The sequence below is a fragment of the Dysidea avara genome, chromosome 13 (assembly GCF_963678975.1).
Source record: "Dysidea avara chromosome 13, odDysAvar1.4, whole genome shotgun sequence".
Taxonomy (NCBI): domain Eukaryota; kingdom Metazoa; phylum Porifera; class Demospongiae; order Dictyoceratida; family Dysideidae; genus Dysidea; species Dysidea avara.
This window is the reverse complement of record NC_089284.1, coordinates 11,482,899-11,506,092: the sequence shown is the minus strand read 5'-3', so window position 1 is coordinate 11,506,092 and position 23,194 is coordinate 11,482,899. Positions and strand designations below refer to the sequence as shown.

Genomic DNA, 23,194 nt, shown 5'->3' with positions numbered 1-23,194 from the left:
ATATATTCTGTTTATTAGACTGAATAAAGTCATGATTACCTAAACAATCACTTACTTAATGTTTTATAATTATCCTATTCCATTTTCCTGGAGGTTCCACTGATAAAATGCAATTTCAGCAACGATAGCAGCTAGCCAAGCTGCAAGTTGATTCAGAAAGCACTCCATTCTGTAAAATAGACCCCATCAAGAATTCAACTCAGTACTCAGGCTGAGATATCTGACAATAGTCCACTACTCTGTTAATGAATCATTGATGTTCACACAATATAGCCTCCTTGAGGTATCTGAATGTTTGCTCCTCACACACTGCACAAAATTCCTTTAGATTCTACTTAGACTGAGTTGATTCAGCTTGTCACCATACTTGTTTCCTTTGTAGTGTAGCTATACACATACTGATTTATGCCGATTAGAAAGGCTGGGCCTCAGACTGTACATTCTAAAGTCAAGTAAGTAAAAAAACTCACACACTAGTAAAAAAAAGTCATGCATTAAGTTCCTTACTTGATATATCCGAAGATGAAATCACTGAGTCAGCTATTCCCACAATCTGTCCTTGGACCCCTCTTATTTTTACTTTATGTTGATGAGTTGAACAAAGTTATCCATCACAGCACCATCAAACTTTTTGCTGATGATATTGCACTTTACAGAGAAATTATATCTCCTCATGACCAATCTCTTCTTCAAGAAGATCTAACTTCAATCTATGAATGGTGCCAACTGTGGCAGTTGAACCTGAATCCAGTCAAGTGTGAATATCTTTGTATTTCGTATAAGCATCATCCTCTTACACATGACTATACCCTAGCTGGCCAAACCATTCCATTGAAGCCAGTGGTACGCTACCTTGGAGTATTCATCAACTCCCACCTTAAGTGGGACCATCATGTTCGACATCTGACAGCTAAGGCAACTCGTTCACTTAATTACCTACGACACACTTTGTTTTCATGTCCATCACATGTTAAAGCAGTAGCATATAAATGTTTGGTCAGGCCAATCCTTGAATATGCCTCTCCAGTTTGGTGTGTTCATTCTTCTAAAGATATTTCGCAGCTGGAATCAATTCAAAGACGTGCTGCACGCTGGGTCTGTGGTAGCAGGTGGAATTCTGCTACTAGAAACTGGACTAAATCCTCTGACTCATGTTTGCATCAGCTTAAGTGGCCTACCCTCCACTCTAGGAGATCCTTCAGTTCTATTAGCCTAGCTCATGATATTTTACACAATCGAATTTCAATCCCATTTAACAAGTACTTCCAATTTTCTTTTACAAACACAAGATCTCACCCTCAATCACTTTCCATTCCCTCATCGACCATCAACCCTTATCGTCACTCTTTCTTTGTCAACACTCCTTTTCTGTGGAACTCAATACCTCCCAGTATTCTTCAACTGTCGAATCGTGTTGCTTTTCACTCTGCTCTTTGTCGATTTCTTTTTGTGTAGCGTCAACTATATGTCTTCAGTTTTGTATAAGCTTTTAATACACCTGTTTAGTGTTTTTTTGTTTGTTTGTTTGTTTGTTTTTTATTCAGTGTACATGTGTGTGTGTTGTTTTGTATGTGCTTTTTGTGAAGGGGAGCACGTTTACAGGCTTAGCCTTTTGTGTACCCTTGTCTTTTGACAAAAATGGATAATCTAATCTAATCTAATTAGTACTTCGTTACTAATGACAACCAACAAGAACCCACAATCGATCCTTAAATTCGTTTTATCTTTCTTGGGGTACGTTTGATTACCTGCTGGAAGTGCCACTGCTAACTTGTACAGCAATGGTAAGCTGCAAGCTTCAATCTGAGAAAGCATTCCGTTCCGCAGTTTAGTCCATCATTCCGTTCCGTTCCGTTCCGTTCCGTTCCGTTCCGTTCCGTTCCGTTCCGTAGAATAGTCCAACCTATTCTCGTACTTATTTTGACCATATAGTTCAATAGTGCACAAGGCCTTATTTTGAACTATATGGTCGAAGTGTCTGGTAGAGGATATACGGATACTATCTGGGCGCTTGTACTGTTGTAGATCAGGATTCTCTAGCGGATACTGATTCAAGTGTTTTCGTGATGACCGGGTGAACAGTACGTGGTAGTGATTGTGGAGAAGTGAGTCAGGGTGACCATGACAATGATTGTTCAGTTGCTGAACCAGACCAGAAGCTGAGTGAAGGTGAATTCTCACTATAAAGGGGAAGAGGGGTACGTACCTTGGTACGTACGGTCCAGCTTTCATGGGTATAGCTCCTAGCCTCCATCCTACCCATGCAAGTTTATGCCTTTCAGTGAGCTGGTCTATGGTGGCTAGATCATTTACTAGACTGATGAAAATTAAGAAGCACTCCCATTTCCCCGCTTGTGTTGTGTTGGAACATGAATCTATGGTTGTAACTTCTGAACTTTGGGTACAGACAAGAGTTGCTTCATCGGTCTGCAGCTAGTAGTGGCACAGGTATATCTGCTACCACTGAGGTTGGCTTCCACATTAGCAGATAAATAGGGTATGGCTTATAGCTAGTTGATACTTGAAGTGTAGGCTTTCTTTTTTCATTGTTGAGAGCAATGTACCTGTCATGTGTTATGCACCTATCAGTGTCCACCTCCCCACCTTGGAGTAGGGTGGGGCAGGGGATTTAACAAACTCTAGTGTCAAATTTCCTAGTGATGTGCCAATAAGAGATTTATCCCATTAGCCGATATTGAAATCAATGGCCGATACCGATCCGATGTTTGCCAAAATTTCACACATTTTTGTTATTTTATTTTTGATGAAAACAATGGCAGTAAAGTTAATCAACTAAGTAATCTGCTAATAATTACTGTTACTGATATTGCTGAAATTTGGCTGATAAACTGATTTCTGATTATTTACCAATTAATTGGTGCATCACTAAAATTTCCCAGTGCTGGGACAAAGAAGCTTGTTGAAACCCCACTACGTCCCTACCTTTAAAGAGGGACGTTTGAGTTGTCTGTAAAAAGGCTTACACTAGACTGATCCCAAGTCAATCACACAGTAGCATATGGAAAAATTGCACCCTCAGAACCTCAAAAGAAGCAGAAATGTTCGTGAGGTATGCTTGACCATACCTTTTATATTACACTTGGGGCGGTTTTTATAGTGTTTAACATTAGTGGCAAGTGATATGTACCCTTTGCTTCCTTATATGTTTAGTATCCATGACTACTTATGTGTCTAGAATTGGTATTCCGTAGCAGAAAGCATGGACTTGTTTTTGCACAGATTGATGGCTTACATGTGTGCTGTACTATAGTAACAGTTGTACTATCTTGTTGTGCTCTCTTGAAAGTCTGTGTATGTGTGTTTTCCGCACAGAAATGTTTTCAACAGTTTTGCAATGCAGGTTACTGCAGTCTGCTACATAGCTATAGAATCTTAATTTTTTTTTGTAACCTCTTCCATGGCCATTTTGTGTACATATGTAATGATATATGTATCAAACACACACACACGCATGCATGCAATGCACACACACACACACACACACACACACACACACACACACACACACACACACACACACACACACACACACACACACACACACACACACACACACACACACACACAATTTTATTGCTGTACTTTGTATTGGTGAGGTCAAACGGAAGTGTGTACTTTATATCCATATTGTGCATCCGGCTGCACACTTCAAAGCTGCTAATCTAATCTGTGTTTGTTACACCTACATCTGTAGGAAAAGAAGTGCTGTATTAGCAGATCATGGACCGGTGGATCATGGATCAATGGATCATGTGAAAGGTAAAAGTGCATATAAATATTTAGTGTGTGTTTATGTGGCCGTATATTGTCATATGATCACTTAACAGTTGGACATCCCTTTTTCACTGAATCTTCACAATTGTTCACCAACACCTTGTGTAGGCACTTTGGCAAATAATGTAACGTTATGTGCTTGTACCCAATTTCTTGCTTGTTTGAACAAAAAAATTATTGTGCATATCTACCCAGCTGTATTAGTGGGACCTGGCATTAACTGCAGCAGTAAATTCCAACTGTTACTGTATGTTATGTCGCTAACTTAGTGGGTTAATACCCATGCGTGTCTTCACCTATGTGACATGTTATACATAGCGTCCTACTTATTACCAGTCCTACCCTTGATGCTGGCATCTGAGCAGTGCATCCCCAGTATTCCGGTGGGCAGAGACAAAGGAACCTTACTTGCTTTAAGCGTGAATAAGCTCTTCCAACCCACCAAGAATTACCCAGAACTTACGTGCACACAAGTTTAGCAAATAAAGTTTGACTAATTTCGTATAATCATTATTGAACATATTGTAGCTAATAGGCAAAAAAAGTATTGGCAACTTAGTCCCTCTAAACTCCCATTGTTTATGTCAAGTATACATGTATATATTTGTACTCTGTGTGTGTGTGTATGTGTGTGTGTGTGTGTACACGTGTGTGTGTGTACACGTGTGTGTGTGTACGTGTGTGTGTGTACACGTGTGTGTGTGTACACGTGTGTGTGTGTGTACACGTGTGTGTGTGTGTACACGTGTGTGTGTGTGTGTGTGTGTGTGTGTGTGTGTGTGTGTGTGTGTGTGTGTGTGTGTGTACACGTGTATGTGTGTGTGTGTGTGAACATGTATGTGTATGTGTCTGTGTGTGCTCACCAACCTGGTAATTGCTATAACTTCAATTCTCAGTGATGCTTGGTTGTTGTCACTGTTGTTGTTTTCTTGAGAAAGAAACTTTGCATGTCTCGTATAATAGTGAAACTTTGTGCACCCACACATTTGCTTGTACAGCACTCCTGTGGGGGCCCTATCGTGTACATGAATGCTTATACTGTAGCACCTGATTAGTGCACAGGGGTATCCCAGTGCTGGTACCTGGGCCAGTAGGTGTGACCACACATACAGCAACCCAAATTATTTTTGGTTTTGCCTGCATGTTTTAGTGTAGTCTGTTTATGAATGTTAGTATGTGACAATGTGAGTAGTGACAATGTGAGTAGTGAAGGGTAAATGATGTGGCTGTGAAGTTTTTATGTGTACTACGGCACAGTAGTTGTTACTGGCAAGGTAACTACCATATAGTGTTGCATATAATACCATCAATTTCACCAAATTATCAGTGTGGGTGTTGCTATAGTAACTGTTGAATACTCATTCAAATAAGTATGTACATCTTTATTTAGTAGTGCAGTCCCCTGCGTACGATGACTACTCCAGGTAAACAAACAAGGTGTGTTAAATCATGGTGTTTGGATGCCTTTACTTCTATGTATACAGTTGTCCAAGTAAAGTGACAAGAGGTTGTCTCGGTCAAGAATCCCAAAGAGTTTGTTCAGTTGGTGAGCCATTGACTGGATATGTGACCAAGTCTGACAAAACCAGGCTTATAGCCCAAAAAATGCATAATACTTAATTTTCTTTATAAGTTATAACAATTCTGTAAAGTTCCCACACAAGTGGTCGAAATGTTAATTTGTTATCATGTTCGGCGAGAAAGTTATTATTATACATATGTCAGACTTTTGAAAAGTGATCAAAATTTGACAGGCTATAAGCCTGGTTTTGTCAGACCTGATCATATTATATTGTACATTAGATGTGATCATTAATACCTACCATTGAAAGTGATTTGTTACTATTCAATGTGATCAAAAATTTATTTGATGTTCTTGCTAAAATAAAGTTTCGTTGAAAGTAGCTAGCAGGCTTAACACTTGTTATACTGATTCCTTAAAATGTGTTTAAATCATACGTCAAACATTTACAGGGCACCTTAGATTTCTAGTAATATGGTATTCTGAACTTTTGTGTCACATCATGTGAGGTTGAGGCAGCAAGTTGATGTACGCATGTGGTACTGACCTTATGTAGCACTGACAACTTTCTTAATTGTTTATTATTATTGTAATGCCTGCCAATCTTGGGTCGTATAGAGAGTTTGCCTTATGCACACTGTAGCTTCAGTCACACTCTAATGATGTAGTTGAAGTGCGACTTACCTGTATGTACCCCAATAGTACGTGGTATTTTACTGTCTTACTATATGCCAGTTGTATGTGTGACATAGAGAAGGCTACTAACAGGATTGTGAAAGTGTGGCTTGGAGAAACGTCTCCTGCATGTGTACATGAGTTACTTACGTACTTTGTAACGATTGTGTGCCATTTTCATGTGTATTTTTTCGAGTGTGTCCCCTGCATGCATTGTCTGAAACATAAGATTATTAGTTAGACGTCTTGAAATTGGTATCTGTACATTAAGAATTAGTCGGTCCAAATGGATTTGTACAATACACTAGTGAACAAGAAGTCTGCTAGCATGGAGTGTACCATCATAAAGAAGTCTGGCTTACCAGTTGTTAGCCTGAGTTTGTAATGAAAGTGGCTAACAAGTTATAAGCCTTATTTCACCACATAGCTGTATTTTGAGACACCAATTGCAATGTATCAAAAATTCATAATAATCATGCATGGTAAGTACATACTGGAAATGTTTTTAGGAACTGTCATGGCAACAGTTGCTAAGCAATTGTTGGCAGGGATTACAAAATTTATGAATTTTGCTTTTTTTCCCCTTACAGTTAATTGTGGTCATGTCACAAACTGAAGACTTGCAAGGAGAGATCGATGCAATTATTAGGTAAGCTGATGCAAATAATTGCGTATGTAGACTTTAGCTTATCGTCATTGTATATTGTATAGGAGGAGAATAGCATACTCAGTTTCAAGTACCATCCGAGTTCTAAAGAAAATTGAAAAATATATCATTATACAGTACTGTTACTGTCATTGTACTGTATGACTGTAGTACTTTTTTACTATTATATTATACACGAATCAATGTCACACCCCATGCACCTACCCCAGATTGGGCAACGGGTAGGAATTTGCAAGGGACTAACTCATCGCCAGGGTAGGGGCATTTGCAACACTGATCACCATATTGTTAATGATTCCCGAGATAAATAATACGAAGTAGTAGAGATTTAGAACTCGAAGTTGTCCCCAGGGTCTCGGTGAGTAAATTGCCTTTGCAATTCCCTTACCTGGGGTAGGTAGGGAATAACATTGATAGGTACATTATTGTACAGTTGGTGGCTCAATATTTTATATTCATACTTATTTTTATCATGTCACTACAGCAGAAAATGCATGTGCCAGTATGTGTGTAGTCTTCAGTCTTTCATCAGCTCATACACTTGTATTTATTATAATGTGACACCTACCCAATCGTAACTCATATTACTATGTACTTAATTTGCATGGCAGTATTTCTGCCTTAGCGGGAGGCATACACAATAAACACTGTAATGCAGTATTTCAGATAGAATAAGCAGAATTTCACAGTATCTTCCCACAAATAAAAAAGTTTGCAGTTAAATTCGTATATAGAAGAACCAATCCCAGTATAAGAATTTATAATTATCATAATGATTGTTCTGGTATTGGGCTCTGGCCATGGGTTGAATTTTCAAACAACAATATTTATGTAAAATTGTGTAATGCATATGTGACCGGATTTGCGAAAAGGGGTCTTCCACACACATCCATTTCTATGAACTTGGAAGCCCATAGCTCATTGTTCAAGGAAGGTACAAACTTGCAATTTTCTACATCTATTAACTGATGTTGGTACTCACTACTCTTCAAATTTCAAGGCAATGACTTTTTCCAATCTGAAGTTATGAATAGCCAAAGTTCACAAATTGGATGTGTGTGGAAGACCCCTTTTTGCAAATCCGGTCAATTTTTCTTCTTTTTTTAATGTTCAGCTGTATTATTGTACATGTACAGCATGTGTACATGATAATTGAAGGTATATATAGTGGGCTGATTTTGCTGGCAATCCCATAAATCATAATGGGTAAATTTTAAATCATAATAGACTGAATGAAGCCTATTGGTTTCGTGTTAATGGATTATAATGTGAAATTTCAAATACAAATTGTGCACTTATAACTTGACATGTACAATATTTATCCACTGCAGTGATACAGAATATAGATTATCTAACTAATGGGGTAATATCAGCCGGATTACTTTGTTATCAGTGAAACAGTCAATTATATTCCAATAGAACAATCACTAGCTAGCTAGCTACCATCCATTATGTCTTTTGTACACAGTATGATAGACTTAGTAATACAACTTACCATACAATGCAATGTGTGTTTTGTACATGTGCTAGTATGCGTGTTAATTTTAATGTACCACATGAACACTGCAGCTGTTTAATAAAAAAAGTTGAGCAAGTATTGACAACATACAGTATAGATAATTATCACACAATAATCAAACATAATAAATTCAAAAATTAGATAGGAATCATAATTAGGCCACTCCAAGTTAGACCTTAGTTTCTGGTCACTCCCTAGCCAACAAAAAGGATGCAGACGGGCGGATGATCAGGACTATAGAATCTTACATATACACCAGTAATATAATATACTGTGATAACACACTGTATAGTATTATTATTTGCTCAATTTATCTTGATTTTATTAACCAACATTCTTATAGTCACATACTTATGTTTCTGCAAAATGCACTAGGAAAATTGTTGATGGCTAGTTATACTGCTTTAAAAGAACTGAGCACAACAATGTATAGCTAAGCACTATATTATAGGAATTAAAGGTCTGCTGATGTACGTATTGTATATAGCTATAACATGTTTTTACTTTCCAAGTGTAATGTCTCATTAGCTACGTATATGCTAGGAAAGTATCCAAGTGTTCAAATGATCCAAAATGACATTAAACTATTACGTACACACCAGAAAGTCTCCATTCAAATGTGAAGTCTTAGCCCACTATCTGTTTCCAGCCTTCTTTTCAGTGAACCTAGAGAAAAGTAACTGTCAAAGTTTGAATCATTGAGTGCTCCAGGCTATAGTGTTTTTCAGTTATCATGTGGGAAGTTAATGTTTAAACTAAGGATTGCCACTTGTCAGTGTAGGACTATACAGTTATTTAGTCATGGAAAAGTTGAAATTTGAGCTCATCGAATGTTACCAGCTTTCAAATCAGTGTACCTGTGTTCGGTGATAAGGAAGTTGAAATTTAGAAAAGTTACTAGATTAATCATTAGAGGACTACGTACATCTGAATTGTTAGGAAATTGAAGCTATCTGATGTTATAGTTAATGCTACATATTGAAGCTACTTTGGTTACTGGTAACGGAAACATTAATAATAGGACAAAACTACAGGGTGTATAGTCAGAAACGTAACGTTTTAGTAGTGCGGCATAATTATACCTAATATTAGAGTTAAGGGTAGAGTGACCGTCCTATCAGAGTATCTCAATATTTTGCAGTGTTAAAAAAATTTGTGTCCTTGGTTTTCACATGCATTTAAGTACCTGTAAATAGTCCTCATAAACTGGGATTCCAGGTTTTCCATGCAGGCAGGTGACCAGAAACTAAAGTTTGACATGAAGTGGCCTTAAGGAAACTGCAAGGCAGAAGTTAGAACCAAAAGTTAAGTTAGCACTATGTATTATATTGAGGAATTTTTTTTAATTTTGTTAACTGTATTGTAGTAATATTTAAATTCATTGCAGGTATATACCATGTATACACTAGTCATGATCAAAATTTCAGATGCTCACCTGAGTCACCTTATAAGCTGGTGGCTGTATTAGGCTAGATGATGTAGATTATTTTTCACAGAGGATTATACATTTGGCTCATGGGTGGCACAATTTCAGCAGATGGTGACCTGATCAGACAGACTTCACTGTGTGTACTATTACAATAGATTATGGATAACTAGTTTTAAGCCCATTGTAGAGCCAAGCAGCTGCAGTTTAACATTTTAGAATCCATGTGAGTTTTTAGCTGCTTCCGTGTGTATAATGAAGGAATTGAAGTTGAGACTGAAGTGTTAATGTAGACCTTATATTGTACGTAGACCTGTATGCATACATGTAGACCTTTTATTTTTAGAAACAAACCATTTGGCTGGTGACCAAAATTAATGCGAATCACGACATCCGTAGATCCAATAACATGCAATATGATTAACACCAAGTTAAATATTATAAATGATGTATAGTAGGCTAGGTAATTATATGGTTAACAGCGGCGTTGAGAATCTTGCTTAGCTTACGTGTACAACACTATACAACTTTATTGAGTTTCAGATTCCTTACAACTATTTTAACATACAGTACATGAAAAAGTACTACAGTCATACAGTACAATGACAGTAACAGTACTGTATAATGAAACATTTTTCAACTTTCTTAGAACTCGGATGGTACTTGAAACTGAGTATGCTATTCTCTTCCTATACAATATACAATGACGATAAGCTAAAGTCTACATACGCAATTATTTGTATCAGCTTACCTAATAATTGCATCAATCTTTCCTTGCAAGTCTTCAGTTTGTGACATGACCACAATTAACTGTAAGGGGAAAAAAAAAGCAAAATTCATAAATTTGGTAATCCCTGCCAACAATTGCTTAGCAACTGTTGCCATGACGGTTGCTAAAAAACATTTCCAGTATGTACTTACCATGCATGATTATTATGAATTTTTGATACATTGCAATTCACTGCTTGATGTATCTTAGTTTACTACAGTGGTATATCCCCAGTATATGGAACAGTTAATTGTTTGTTATTTTAGTAGTTTTTCAGTAAACCCGCATTCACTGATGTTTTACTGAGAGTTTAAAACTTAGTAAAATAATTATGTTCCATATACTTAAGTTTACTGACACTTTACTATCAGTATAACTACAGTAAGGCATCTTAACAAATTAGTAAACTAAGAACCTTCAAGCAGTGATTGGTGTCTCAAAATACAGCTACGTGGTGAAATAAGGCTTATAACTTGTTAGCCACTTTCATTACAAACTCAGGCTAACAACTGGTAAGCCAGACTTCTTTATGATGGTACACTCCATGCTAGCAGACTTCTTGTTCACTAGTGTATTGTACAAATCCAATTCTTAATGTACGGATACCAATTTCAAGACGTCTAACTAATAATCTTATGTTTCAGACAATGCATGCAGGGGACACACTCAAAAAAAATACACATGAAAATGGCACATAATCGTTACAAAGTAAGTAACTCATGTACACATGCAGGAGACTTTTCTCCAAGCCACACTTTCACAATCCTGTTAGTAGCCTTCTCTATGGCACACATGCAACTGGCATACAGTAAGATAGCACATACGCACACAATTACCCAAACACACTGTGACACTACCAAAAAGCTACCATTACAATCCCCTTAACGTATGTAAGCCAATACTCCAACAGTAAAATACCACGTACTATTGGGGTACATACAGGTAAGTCACACTTCAACTACCATCATTAGAGTGTGACTGAAGCTACAGTGTGCATAAGGCAAACTCTCTATACGACCCAAGATTGGCAGGCATTACAATAATAATATAATACGCAACTGAAAGTTGTCAGTGCTACATAAGGTCAGTACCACATGCGTACATCAACATGCTGTCTCAACCCCACATGATGTGACACAAAAGTTCAGAATACCATATTACTAGAAATCTAAGGTGCCCTGTAAATGTTTGACGTATGATTTAACCCATTTTAAGGAATCAGTATAACAAGTGTTAAGCCTGCTAGCTACTTTCAATGAAACATGATTTTAGCAAGAACATCAAAGAAATTTTTGATCACATTGAATGGTAACAAATCACTTTCAATGGTAGGTATTAATGATCACATCTAATGTACAATATAATGTGATCACCCAGGCTTATATAGCCTGTCAAATTTTGACCATTTTTCAAAAGTCTGACATACGTATAATAATAACTTTCTTGCCGAACATGATAACAAATTAACATTTCGACCACTTGTGTGGGAAATTTACAGAATTGTTATAACTTATAAAGAAAATTAAGTATTATGCATTTTTTGGGCTATAAGCCTGGTTTTGTCAGACTTGGTCACATATCCAGTCAATGGCTCACCAACTGAACAAACTCTTTGGGATTCTTGACTCAGGCAACCTCTTGTCACTTTACTTGGACAACTGTATACATAGAAGTAAAGGCATCCAAACACCATGATTTAACACACCTTGTTTGTTTACCTGGAGTAGTCATCGTAAGCAGGGGACTGCACTACTAAATAAAGATGTACATACTTATTTGAATGAGTATTCAACAGTTACTATAGCAACACCCACACTGATAATTTGGTGACATTGATGGTATTATATGCAACACTATATGGTAGCTACCTTGCCAGTAACAACTACTGTACCATAGTACACATAAAAATTTCACAGCCACATCATTTACTCTTCACTACTCACATTGTCACATACTAACACACATAAACAGACTACACTAAAACATGCAGGCGAAACCAAAAATAATTTGGGTTGCTGTATGTGTGGTCACACCTACTGGCCCAGGTACCAGCACTGGGATTAGAGCTGAGCGATAGTGGCAATCAATCGATTATCATGATAGCTATTAACAATCGTGATCTTGATAGTATACTATCGTGCTATCATGATTACTCATTCATATCTGTGCTTAGTCAAAAATATGGATAACAAAAGCAAACATGATAGTGTTGAAGTTCAGAAAACTGTATAAGACTGGTAGCTTGAACGTGGACAACAAAGATAACAATTGTAATACTGACACATAACATTTATTAGTGGAGTGTTAGAAAAGCAGATAAGTGGTGTGTACATAATTGGAGTATTCATGTGCTGTATACGTGAAGTTGAGTGTCTTTAATAACTGCTAATAACTATCGTGATACTACCGTTATCGTGATATAAAAGTTACTATCAATCGTGATAGTGATAGTTGTACTATCGCTCAGCTCTAACTGGGATACCCCTGTGCACTACTCAGGTGCTACAGTATAAGCATTCATGTACACGATAGGGCCCCCACAGGAGTGCTTTACAAACAAATGTGTGGGTACACAAAGTTTCACTATTATACGAGACATGCAAAGTTTCTTTCTCAAGAAAACAACAACAGTGACAACAACCAAGCACCAGGAGGATTTGTCTGCACTGACTCATAGTGCCTGAGTAGTGTACAAGTGTCCCAGTGCTGGATAACTGGATAGGTATGACTGTGCTAGCACAGTAGGCGAAGGATCTATGTGTGTGTGTGTTTGTATGTGTGTCTGTGTGTGCTCACCAACCTGGTAATTGCTATAACTTCAATTCTCAGTGAGGCAGGACAAGTAAGTAACCCACAGGAGATACATGCACACCCATACACATACACTCGTGTACACACACACACACGCACGCACTTGTACACATGCATGTGTACACACACACACGTATACACACACACGTACACACACGTACACACACACACACACACACACACACACACACACACACACACACACGTGTACACACACACACGTGTACACACACACACGTACACACACACACGTGTACACACACACACGTGTACACACACACGTGTACACACACACGTGTACACACACGTGTACACACACACACACACACACACGCACACACACAGAGTACAAATATATACATGTATACTTGACATAAACAATGGGAGTTTAGAGGGACTAAGTTGCCAATACTTTTTTTGCCTATTAGCTACAATATGTTCAATAATGATTATACGAAATTAGTCAAACTTTATTTGCTAAACTTGTGTGCACGTAAGTTCTGGGTAATTCTTGGTGGGTTGGAAGAGCTTATTCACGCTTAAAGCAAGTAAGGTTCCTTTGTCTCTGCCCACCGGAATACTGGGGATGCACTGCTCAGATGCCAGCATCAAGGGTAGGACTGGTAATAAGTAGGACGCTATGTATAACATGTCACATAGGTGAAGACACGCATGGGTATTAACCCACTAAGTTAGCGACATAACATACAGTAACAGTTGGAATTTACTGCTGCAGTTAATGCCAGGTCCCACTAATACAGCTGGGTAGATATGCACAATAATTTTTTTGTTCAAACAAGCAAGAAATTGGGTACAAGCACATAACGTTACATTATTTGCCAAAGTGCCTACACAAGGTGTTGGTGAACAATTGTGAAGATTCAGTGAAAAAGGGATGTCCAACTGTTAAGTGATCATATGACAATATACGGCCACATAAACACACACTAAATAATTATATGCACTTTTACCTTTCACATGATCCATTGATCCATGATCCACCGGTCCATGATCTGCTAATACAGCACTTCTTTTCCTACAGATGTAGGTGTAACAAACACAGATTAGATTAGCAGCTTTGAAGTGTGCAGCCGGATGCACAATATGGATATAAAGTACACACTTCCGTTTGACCTCACCAATACAAAGTACAGCAATAAAATGTGTGTGTGTGTGTGTGTGTGTGTGTGTGTGTGTGTGTGTGTGTGTGTGTGTGTGTGTGTGTGTGTGTGTGTGTGTGTGTGCATTGCATGCATGCGTGTGTGTGTGTTTGATACATATATCATTACATATGTACACAAAATGGCCATGGAAGAGGTTACAAAAAAAATTAAGATTCTATAGCTATGTAGCAGACTGCAGTAACCTGCATTGCAAAACTGTTGAAAACATTTCTGTGCGGAAAACACACATACACAGACTTTCAAGAGAGCACAACAAGATAGTACAACTGTTACTATAGTACAGCACACATGTAAGCCATCAATCTGTGCAAAAACAAGTCCATGCTTTCTGCTACGGAATACCAATTCTAGACACATAAGTAGTCATGGATACTAAACATATAAGGAAGCAAAGGGTACATATCACTTGCCACTAATGTTAAACACTATAAAAACCGCCCCAAGTGTAATATAAAAGGTATGGTCAAGCATACCTCACGAACATTTCTGCTTCTTTTGAGGTTCTGAGGGTGCAATTTTTCCATATGCTACTGTGTGATTGACTTGGGATCAGTCTAGTGTAAGCCTTTTTACAGACAACTCAAACGTCCCTCTTTAAAGGTAGGGACGTAGTGGGGTTTCAACAAGCTTCTTTGTCCCAGCACTGGGAAATTTTAGTGATGCACCAATTAATTGGTAAATAATCAGAAATCAGTTTATCAGCCAAATTTCAGCAATATCAGTAACAGTAATTATTAGCAGATTACTTAGTTGATTAACTTTACTGCCATTGTTTTCATCAAAAATAAAATAACAAAAATGTGTGAAATTTTGGCAAACATCGGATCGGTATCGGCCATTGATTTCAATATCGGCTAATGGGATAAATCTCTTATTGGCACATCACTAGGAAATTTGACACTAGAGTTTGTTAAATCCCCTGCCCCACCCTACTCCAAGGTGGGGAGGTGGACACTGATAGGTGCATAACACATGACAGGTACATTGCTCTCAACAATGAAAAAAGAAAGCCTACACTTCAAGTATCAACTAGCTATAAGCCATACCCTATTTATCTGCTAATGTGGAAGCCAACCTCAGTGGTAGCAGATATACCTGTGCCACTACTAGCTGCAGACCGATGAAGCAACTCTTGTCTGTACCCAAAGTTCAGAAGTTACAACCATAGATTCATGTTCCAACACAACACAAGCGGGGAAATGGGAGTGCTTCTTAATTTTCATCAGTCTAGTAAATGATCTAGCTGTAGGAACTGAACTAGATATATATATAGATTACACGCACACACACACGCACTTGTAACACTAGGTATAATCATAGCACTGCACGAATGTATTAGATGTAACTTGTATGATTGTCACGTGATATGTTATGATCACCTCGTGTCATTCCTACATGGCGCCGCGAGCAGTTTCGCTGTGACCTTCGTCGACCGAAGACTATTCTAACCACCTGAGTGACCCCCTGTGCCGGTCGAGGCACCTGTAAAGGTTACACCGTAATTAGCTTACATTGTTTCTGTCGTACTTTGCCCCTAGACTTCCGCGATGCCATACGTCTTCCGACAGTCTGATCTACCCAAGCTCGACATACAAGTGGACCGTGGTGGTGATTTTGAGGCATGGAGGGCACAGTGGACGTCCTACTGCACACTATCAGGACTGGCCGGCGAATCAGCTGCCACCAAGGTACAGGTTTTGACATTGTGTCTGTCGAGGGAAACCCTCTCTATTGTAAATAACCTCGGCCTATCAGAGGAACAGCGAAGCGATTCCGCTGCAATCATACAGGCAATCAAACGGCACATAGATGGCCAGATCAATGAATCTGTTGAGCGCCGCAACTTGAGGAGCCGCAGGCAACAACCAGGAGAGAGTTTCGATGACTTTCTAGTAGCCCTGAGAGAGCTAACAAAGACTTGTAACTTTTGCTCCAATCCCTGTGCGCAAAAGAGCATCAGAGACCAGATTATCGAGGGGCTAATAGACCAGGACACCGTTGAGCACCTTCTTCGACAGCAGGAATTGACCTTGGAGGCTGCTATCACCATATGCAGAGCGCAAGAGGCTGCTAAGAAGCAGTGCCGATCAATCCAAGAGGGTACCCCAGCATCAGTATTAGCAATCCAACAACATAAACAGCAACCACTTCCTATCCAGCGAAAGCAACCACTCCAGAGGCCGCAACCACCCCAACAACGACAGCAGCAGTGCCCTGGATGTGGATCCAAACCACACTTGGGGGGACGAACGCACTGTCCAGCTTATGACAAAACCTGCCACCACTGTAGCAAAATAGGGCACTTTGCCAAAGTGTGCCGGGCACGCCAATCCCGAACACCAGGTACCACACAGCCACCAGCATACCCATCGGCGAATGTTATGTATATACCACCAGAGGACGCCACCATCACAGAACAAAGTCCCAACCACCTGTCCGCACTCAGACAAGTCACTGGTACAGACCATGCCCCAACCATCAGCATACAGGTCAGCACGGTAAATGGATCCGCTGTCACATCCATGCTCCCCGACACTGGAGCTGACATCTCAGCGGCAGGCCCACACCTCTTGACCCTACTTGACGAACACCCATCTAACCTCTTACCCTCACTTATATCACCACTCACAGCTAGTGGCCACAAGATGACACCTATGGGGAAGCTTCCCACTACTTTCTCACTCCAAGGCAGAACACACCGTGAAGAGATTCATGTCTTCAAGGACGTCACAGGAGTAATGATGTCATGGAAGGCCTGTAAAGCACTTGGAATCCTCCCACCCTGTTACCCAACACCGCTCCCGGTAGCCCCTGCTGCCATCAACGCCAAGGAACAGGCAACTCCACCAACAGTGACAATCAATGCAGCAATCCTACAGCCACCACTGTCATCCACAGACCAGCTGACTACTGCCTTTCCAACTGTGTTTGACGGACACATAAGGGTCATGCAAGGCGAAGAATTCCATATAGCAATAACAGACTCAGCCAAACCGTTTTGTGTTCACACACCTCGCACAATCCCTTTCGCCTACCGGGAGAAGCTCCAGGCTGAACTTCAATTGCTTGAATCACAACACATAATCACACCGGTTACCGAGGCTACAGCGTGGTGTGCACCAATTGTGGTGACACCAAAGAAGAACTCGGATAAAATTCGGATGTGCGTAGACTTGTCCCACCTTAACCGCTTCGTAATCCGTGAGAGGTACCAATCGCCCACACCAGCGGAAGCAGTTGCTGATATCGCCGCTAGTGAGGCCAAGATATTCACAGTGCTTGATGCACTAAAGGGCTACCACCAATGCCCCTTGAATGAAACCAGTCAACCCCTCACCACATTCATTACACCATTTGGGCGATACAAGTATTTACGTGCTCCCTATGGACTTTCGTCCATATCAGAACATTATAATCGGCGCATGACCGAAGCATTCAGGGGCCTCTCAGGATTCCGCCGCATAGTCGATGACTTTGTCATATATGACAGCAACATCAGTGAACACGAGAAACACGTGAGACAATTTCTGCAACGCTGCGCAGACTGCAATATCACCCTGAACACAGACAAGTGCCAATTCTTCAAGCGCCAGGTCACTTGCTGGTTTCCAACTGTCAGCAGAAGGGTATCAGGTTGACCCATCCATTACCTTGGCAATCACAGCCTACCCTTCCCCTACAAACCGCTCTGAGTTGAGATCCTTTCTTGGGCTTGTAAACCAGTTGTCAACCAGTACTAACACCCTTGCTACTCTCCTAGGCCCACTGAGACCATTGTTGAGCACCAAAAATGAGTTTATGTGGTCTGCCACCCAAGACGAAGCCCTTAGTCAGATCAAGAAATCCCTCACCACAGCCCCAGTGTTGTCCTTCTTCGATATCCACAAACCAACTCGCTTGTGTACTGATGCCAGCAGGCAGGGGCTAGGCTTCATACTACAGCAGAAGACAGCAGAGAGATGGGTCCTAGTTCAAGCAGGTTCACGTTTCTTGTCAGAAGCAGAGGCACGTTATGCTGTCATTGAATTAGAGATGCTCGCAGTTGCATGGGCTATTATGAAATGCCGCATCTTTCTAGCTGGGTTACCGCACTTCAACATTATCACTGACCACAACCCTCTAATATCGATCTTAAACACTCATCGCTTGGATGAGATAGAGAACCCGAGACTACAACGTCTGAAGACACGAATCATGGGATATAATTTCACAGCAGAGTGGACAAAAGGCAGTGGCCATCATGCACCAGACGCCCTCTCTCGGCACCCCACCATGGACCCGTGCGAGGAGGACACCATGGCAGAAACAGACTCCCAGCTCTGCCCGGAAATCACCATTTCAGAAATACGGGCTGTGAGCTGCCTGGGCTTCACCTTACCAACACGCCTCCAGGACTTAAGGGACAAGGCAGAACAAGACGTGGAATACCAGGACCTCTATAGCACCATCCTCAATGGATTCCCAGCACACCGCCGTCAACTCCCTGAAACCTGCAAGCAGTTCTGGGCTGTTAAGGGACATCTGAGCATAGAGGATGGCTTAATTGTACATGGTTGCCAGTTACTGGTCCCCAGAGCCATGCGCCGTCAAGTACTAGCAGATCTTCATGAAGCACACCAGGGTATAGTCCGCACCAAGCAACGGGCACGTTTGACGGTGTATTGGCCAGGAATCAATAATGACATCGAGAACATCATCACAGCTTGCCAGTTCTGCCAAGATCACTTACCATCCAATCCGAAGGAACCGATAGTGTCCAAGCCTAAACCACTACGCCCATTCCAAGAGGTTGCTGCTGACTTCGCCGCCTACGGTGGTAAACAATTTTTAATCATTGTTGATTGTTACTCTGATTGGCCAGACGTCATTCCAATGGGCTCCAACACTACTACTAGACACCTAGTTTCCGCACTACGTTCTACGTTCTGCCGCACAGCAATTCCTGACATCCTGTGGTCAGATGGGGGGCCACAGTTTACAGCCAAAGAGTTTAACACCTTTGCTGCCCAGTGGGGCTTCACACATAAGATGTCATCACCCAGATACCCCCAGAGCAACGGTAAAGCCGAGGCAACCGTCAAATCGATGAAGAGGGTTCTTGCAGCATCCTGGGATCACCGCCAGCTTAATGACAATAGGCTGTGCAGAGCCCTCCTCCAGTATCGCAACACTCCCTCACGTAGAGACGGCCTATCGCCAGCTCAGAAACTCTATGGCCACCCTGTTCAGGACAGTCTGCCAGCCCATCGTCGCTCCTTTGCTCCAGAGTGGCAACGCTCCTCGCAGGAAGCAGACCAGCAAGCAGCCCACACATTGCGTCAGTCAGAGACATACTATAACACCCACACGCATCCACTTACGGACATTGAGATTGGGTCGGCGGTGGCGTTGCAAAACACACAGACCAAGCTTTGGGACACATATGCAACAGTCGTTGCAATTGACCCTCACCGAAGATATCATGTCAGAACACAGAGTGGACGGGTTCTCGTACGCAACAGACGCTTCCTGAGACATCGGACACCTGCCTCTTGTGCTGCCTACACACCTCAGCAGATCATCCCTTCAAACTTACCTCAAGATTCACATACCCCCTCCCACGAACCGTCTCAATCTGCACAACAGCAGCGCCGTTCACAGAGATCTCGTAGAGCACCCGCACGTCTAATTGAGGACCCCACTTGGCCATAGCAGCAACATACGCACCCGTGCCCACCAAGGATGGGGGGGGGAGATGTAGGAACTGAACTAGATATATATATAGATTACACGCACACACACACGCACTTGTAACACTAGGTATAATCATAGCACTGCACGAATGTATTAGATGTAACTTGTATGATTGTCACGTGATATGTTATGATCACCTCGTGTCATTCCTACACTAGCCACCATAGACCAGCTCACTGAAAGGCATAAACTTGCATGGGTAGGATGGAGGCTAGGAGCTATACCCATGAAAGCTGGACCGTACGTACCAAGGTACGTACCCCTCTTCCCCTTTATAGTGAGAATTCACCTTCACTCAGCTTCTGGTCTGGTTCAGCAACTGAACAATCATTGTCATAGTCACCCTGACTCACTTCTCCACAATCACTACCACGTACTGTTCACCCGGTCATCACGAAAACACTTGAATCAGTATCCGCTTAGTAGAGAATCCTGATCTACAACAGTACAAGCGCCCAGATAGTATCCGTATAGGTAGGGGTGTCTATTATCTATGCTTCGACCATATAGTTCAAAATAAGGCCTTGTGCACTATTGAACTATATGGTCAAAATAAGTACGAGAATAGGTTGAATAGTCCCCACCGCTACTATTTACGCAGTACGCGCTTCAATTACGCAGTACACAATTCAAAAGGACAGAAAATCCACCGACTTGACGTTAGCTATAGCAAAAGTGTTTCGTGATAATGGATAGAACTAGGGAGGAAAGAACTAGGGAGGAAAGGAGCACTGTGGATACGTTTTCATTGGAGCAACTGGAAAGTCTGTTGGCCAAGTTTGGTGACTCCGCGGCCGTGAACGAGGAATTGCAGAGCAGACACACCTTGTCATTGGTGCTGCCACCAAAAGACCACCACCCTCGCTATCAGCACCAACCGGAAAAGAATTCCCCGCGCAAGGTAGCGGAAAATGAACCGCCGATTTCACAAGTTGCAGGCAGAAGTCAAGAGGAGCGGAGTCCAACACCACAGTTCCAGGTTGGGCTACCTAGCGTGACAGAGGATACAAGTCGTTGCGTGCTACTGAGAAAGAAAACACTAAATAGAACTTTGCTTGCTTTGTTAATAAGTGCTGTTTCTACTGGAATGGTGCTACCATTTTACCTTATTGTTGGAACAGCCATTCATGAAAGGGTTTCAACTTCGGGGTTTGATTTTACCTACAACGAGGCTTGTCTTTCAGTAAGTAGCTAGCTGTAGTGTATAGATACACGCACATGCGTCATTTGCGTACTAACATAATTGCATCTATATTTGAGTAGCTATAGCTAGCTACACATGCATGCATGCATGTGCATCACTAGAATCCTTGCAAGAAACTATATCTTTGTTCCATTTTTAACTTAGCTATACAGCATAGCTAATGCTGCATAGTTACATGCATAAATGTATATAGAAACTTGGTACACATAACTATTGCTAGCTATATCTCTCTTGCCATCCATATTGCATGCCACAGCCTGTGGCGCTATATAGCTGTGTAGCCAAATGACTAGTCACAATGTCTCGATCATAGCATCAATTGAATTCTGTCATAAGATGGTCACATCTGGAGCAATATACATGTGCCGGCAGTAGTGTGGGCTGCCCATGCCTTTTATGAACTATTACTATTTTGTCAGAATGCTACAAAAAGCTATAACAGAAAAGTATATATGTCCCTATAAGTTTAAACTGTAATGTAGCTAGAGCTATACATGATTCTCATGTGCATGGTACAATGCGCTACTCAATAATCACGCATGACTCCGAGTCATTCAATTTTTTGGGCAAGACATGCCTGTGCCACAAGCATGTCTTGCCCAAAACATTGAATGAGTCATGCAGGCATGTCTTGCTCAAAAAATTGAATGAGTCATGCGTGATTATTGAGTAGTACATTGTACCATGCACATGAGAATCATGTATAGCTTTAGCTAGCTACATTACAGTTTAAACTTATAGGAACATACATACTTTTCTGTTATAGCTTTTTGTAGTGCTCTGACAAAATAGTAATAGCTAGTTCATAAAAGGCATGGGCAGCCCACACTACTATCAGCACAAGTATATTGCCCATCTTATGACAGAATTCAATTGATGCTATGATTGAGACATTGTGATTAGTCATTTGGGCTACACAGCTATATAGGGTTTCATCATGGGTAAGATAATTGCCAGACAGACTCCTTCACTATTTTGTGTATTGTTTGGCATTAATATTCACACATACTGGTATAAGTTAACATGATAGAAATATTCATCAATGTGATCATTAAAGTCATTAATGCTATTGTCTTACCATGTAGGATGGTGGACCGAGTCCCCACACATACAATGATTCATGTCATGTTTATGAAAACGGTATATGTGACTCCTACCTGAAGACAGAAGGACCGACTAACTTAACAACCCTACACAGTACTTTGATATCAGAAGAGGATGTTGTGGCCTTTTTTAGTGCCCTTGATACTCGATCAACACCAAGTTGTGTAGCAGCCAGCAAATCATTTATATGCCAATATGTATTTCCTCCATGTCACAACGATGGAGATTATCAGCTTATTACTGAGGAGCAATGCTTGTATGTTCAAGATGAGGCTTGTGTTGTAGAATGGTTGTTGGCAAAATCACTATTTCCTAATCTTATACCTGACTGTAGACTACTGAATGGTGCAAGTGCAGTACTTGATAACTCAACTGTGACCTGTCCTGATAATTTTAAACTTTTCTGTGAATCATGTCTGCCTCTGTGTTCAAGCTTCTCACAGTATGACAAGGTTACAACTAGCATAAGAAAAATTGTTGACATTACTGCAGCTGTAATAGCAATTGTTGGTGGATTACTTCTTATAATTCTCTCTGCAATGAGAAGAAAAACAATGTAAGCTTATAATATTATATATATTAATGCACAGTAAATGTTAGTCTAAATTTCTTTACACTAAGTCTAAATTTCTTTACACTAAGTTATGCATGCTGCTCTTGTGTATTATCTGCATTGATTTGACTCCAGTGCAAAACATATTAAGCAGTCACTCATGATATGTATACAGTATGTATAACCGAGCATATAAATGTACAAGTCTGGACCATTTCATTTACAGCTCATC

General features: G+C 40.6%; 1 protein-coding gene and 2 long non-coding RNA genes across 4 annotated transcripts in view; 2 read left to right on the top strand and 1 right to left on the bottom strand.

Annotated features, from left to right (window-relative positions):
- Positions 1 to 1,870: 1,870 nt before the first annotated feature.
- LOC136243085 (uncharacterized) lies at positions 1,871 to 6,838 on the top strand. The gene is made up of 6 exons (XR_010694750.1): positions 1,871 to 2,169; positions 3,716 to 3,780; positions 5,186 to 5,232; positions 5,280 to 5,341; positions 6,583 to 6,641; positions 6,704 to 6,838. It is a non-coding gene; the product is annotated as an uncharacterized lncRNA (long non-coding RNA).
- A 3,161-nt stretch (positions 6,839 to 9,999) lies between these two features.
- LOC136243420 (uncharacterized) lies at positions 10,000 to 20,701 on the bottom strand. The gene is made up of 6 exons (XR_010694869.1): positions 20,391 to 20,701; positions 14,156 to 14,220; positions 12,079 to 12,125; positions 11,970 to 12,031; positions 10,356 to 10,414; positions 10,000 to 10,293 (listed from the first exon to the last, which is right to left on the bottom strand). It is a non-coding gene; the product is annotated as an uncharacterized lncRNA (long non-coding RNA).
- LOC136243415 (uncharacterized) overlaps positions 15,616 to 23,194 on the top strand; it is a 32,301-nt gene continuing 24,722 nt past the window's right edge. For both annotated transcript variants that reach the window (XM_066034924.1, XM_066034925.1), the window contains exons 1-2: positions 15,616 to 16,056; positions 22,391 to 22,965. In XM_066034924.1, the coding sequence (XP_065890996.1) occupies positions 15,916 to 16,056; positions 22,391 to 22,965 (716 nt within the window). In that variant the 5' untranslated portion in view covers positions 15,616 to 15,915. The remainder of the gene's footprint in view (positions 16,057 to 22,390; positions 22,966 to 23,194) is intronic.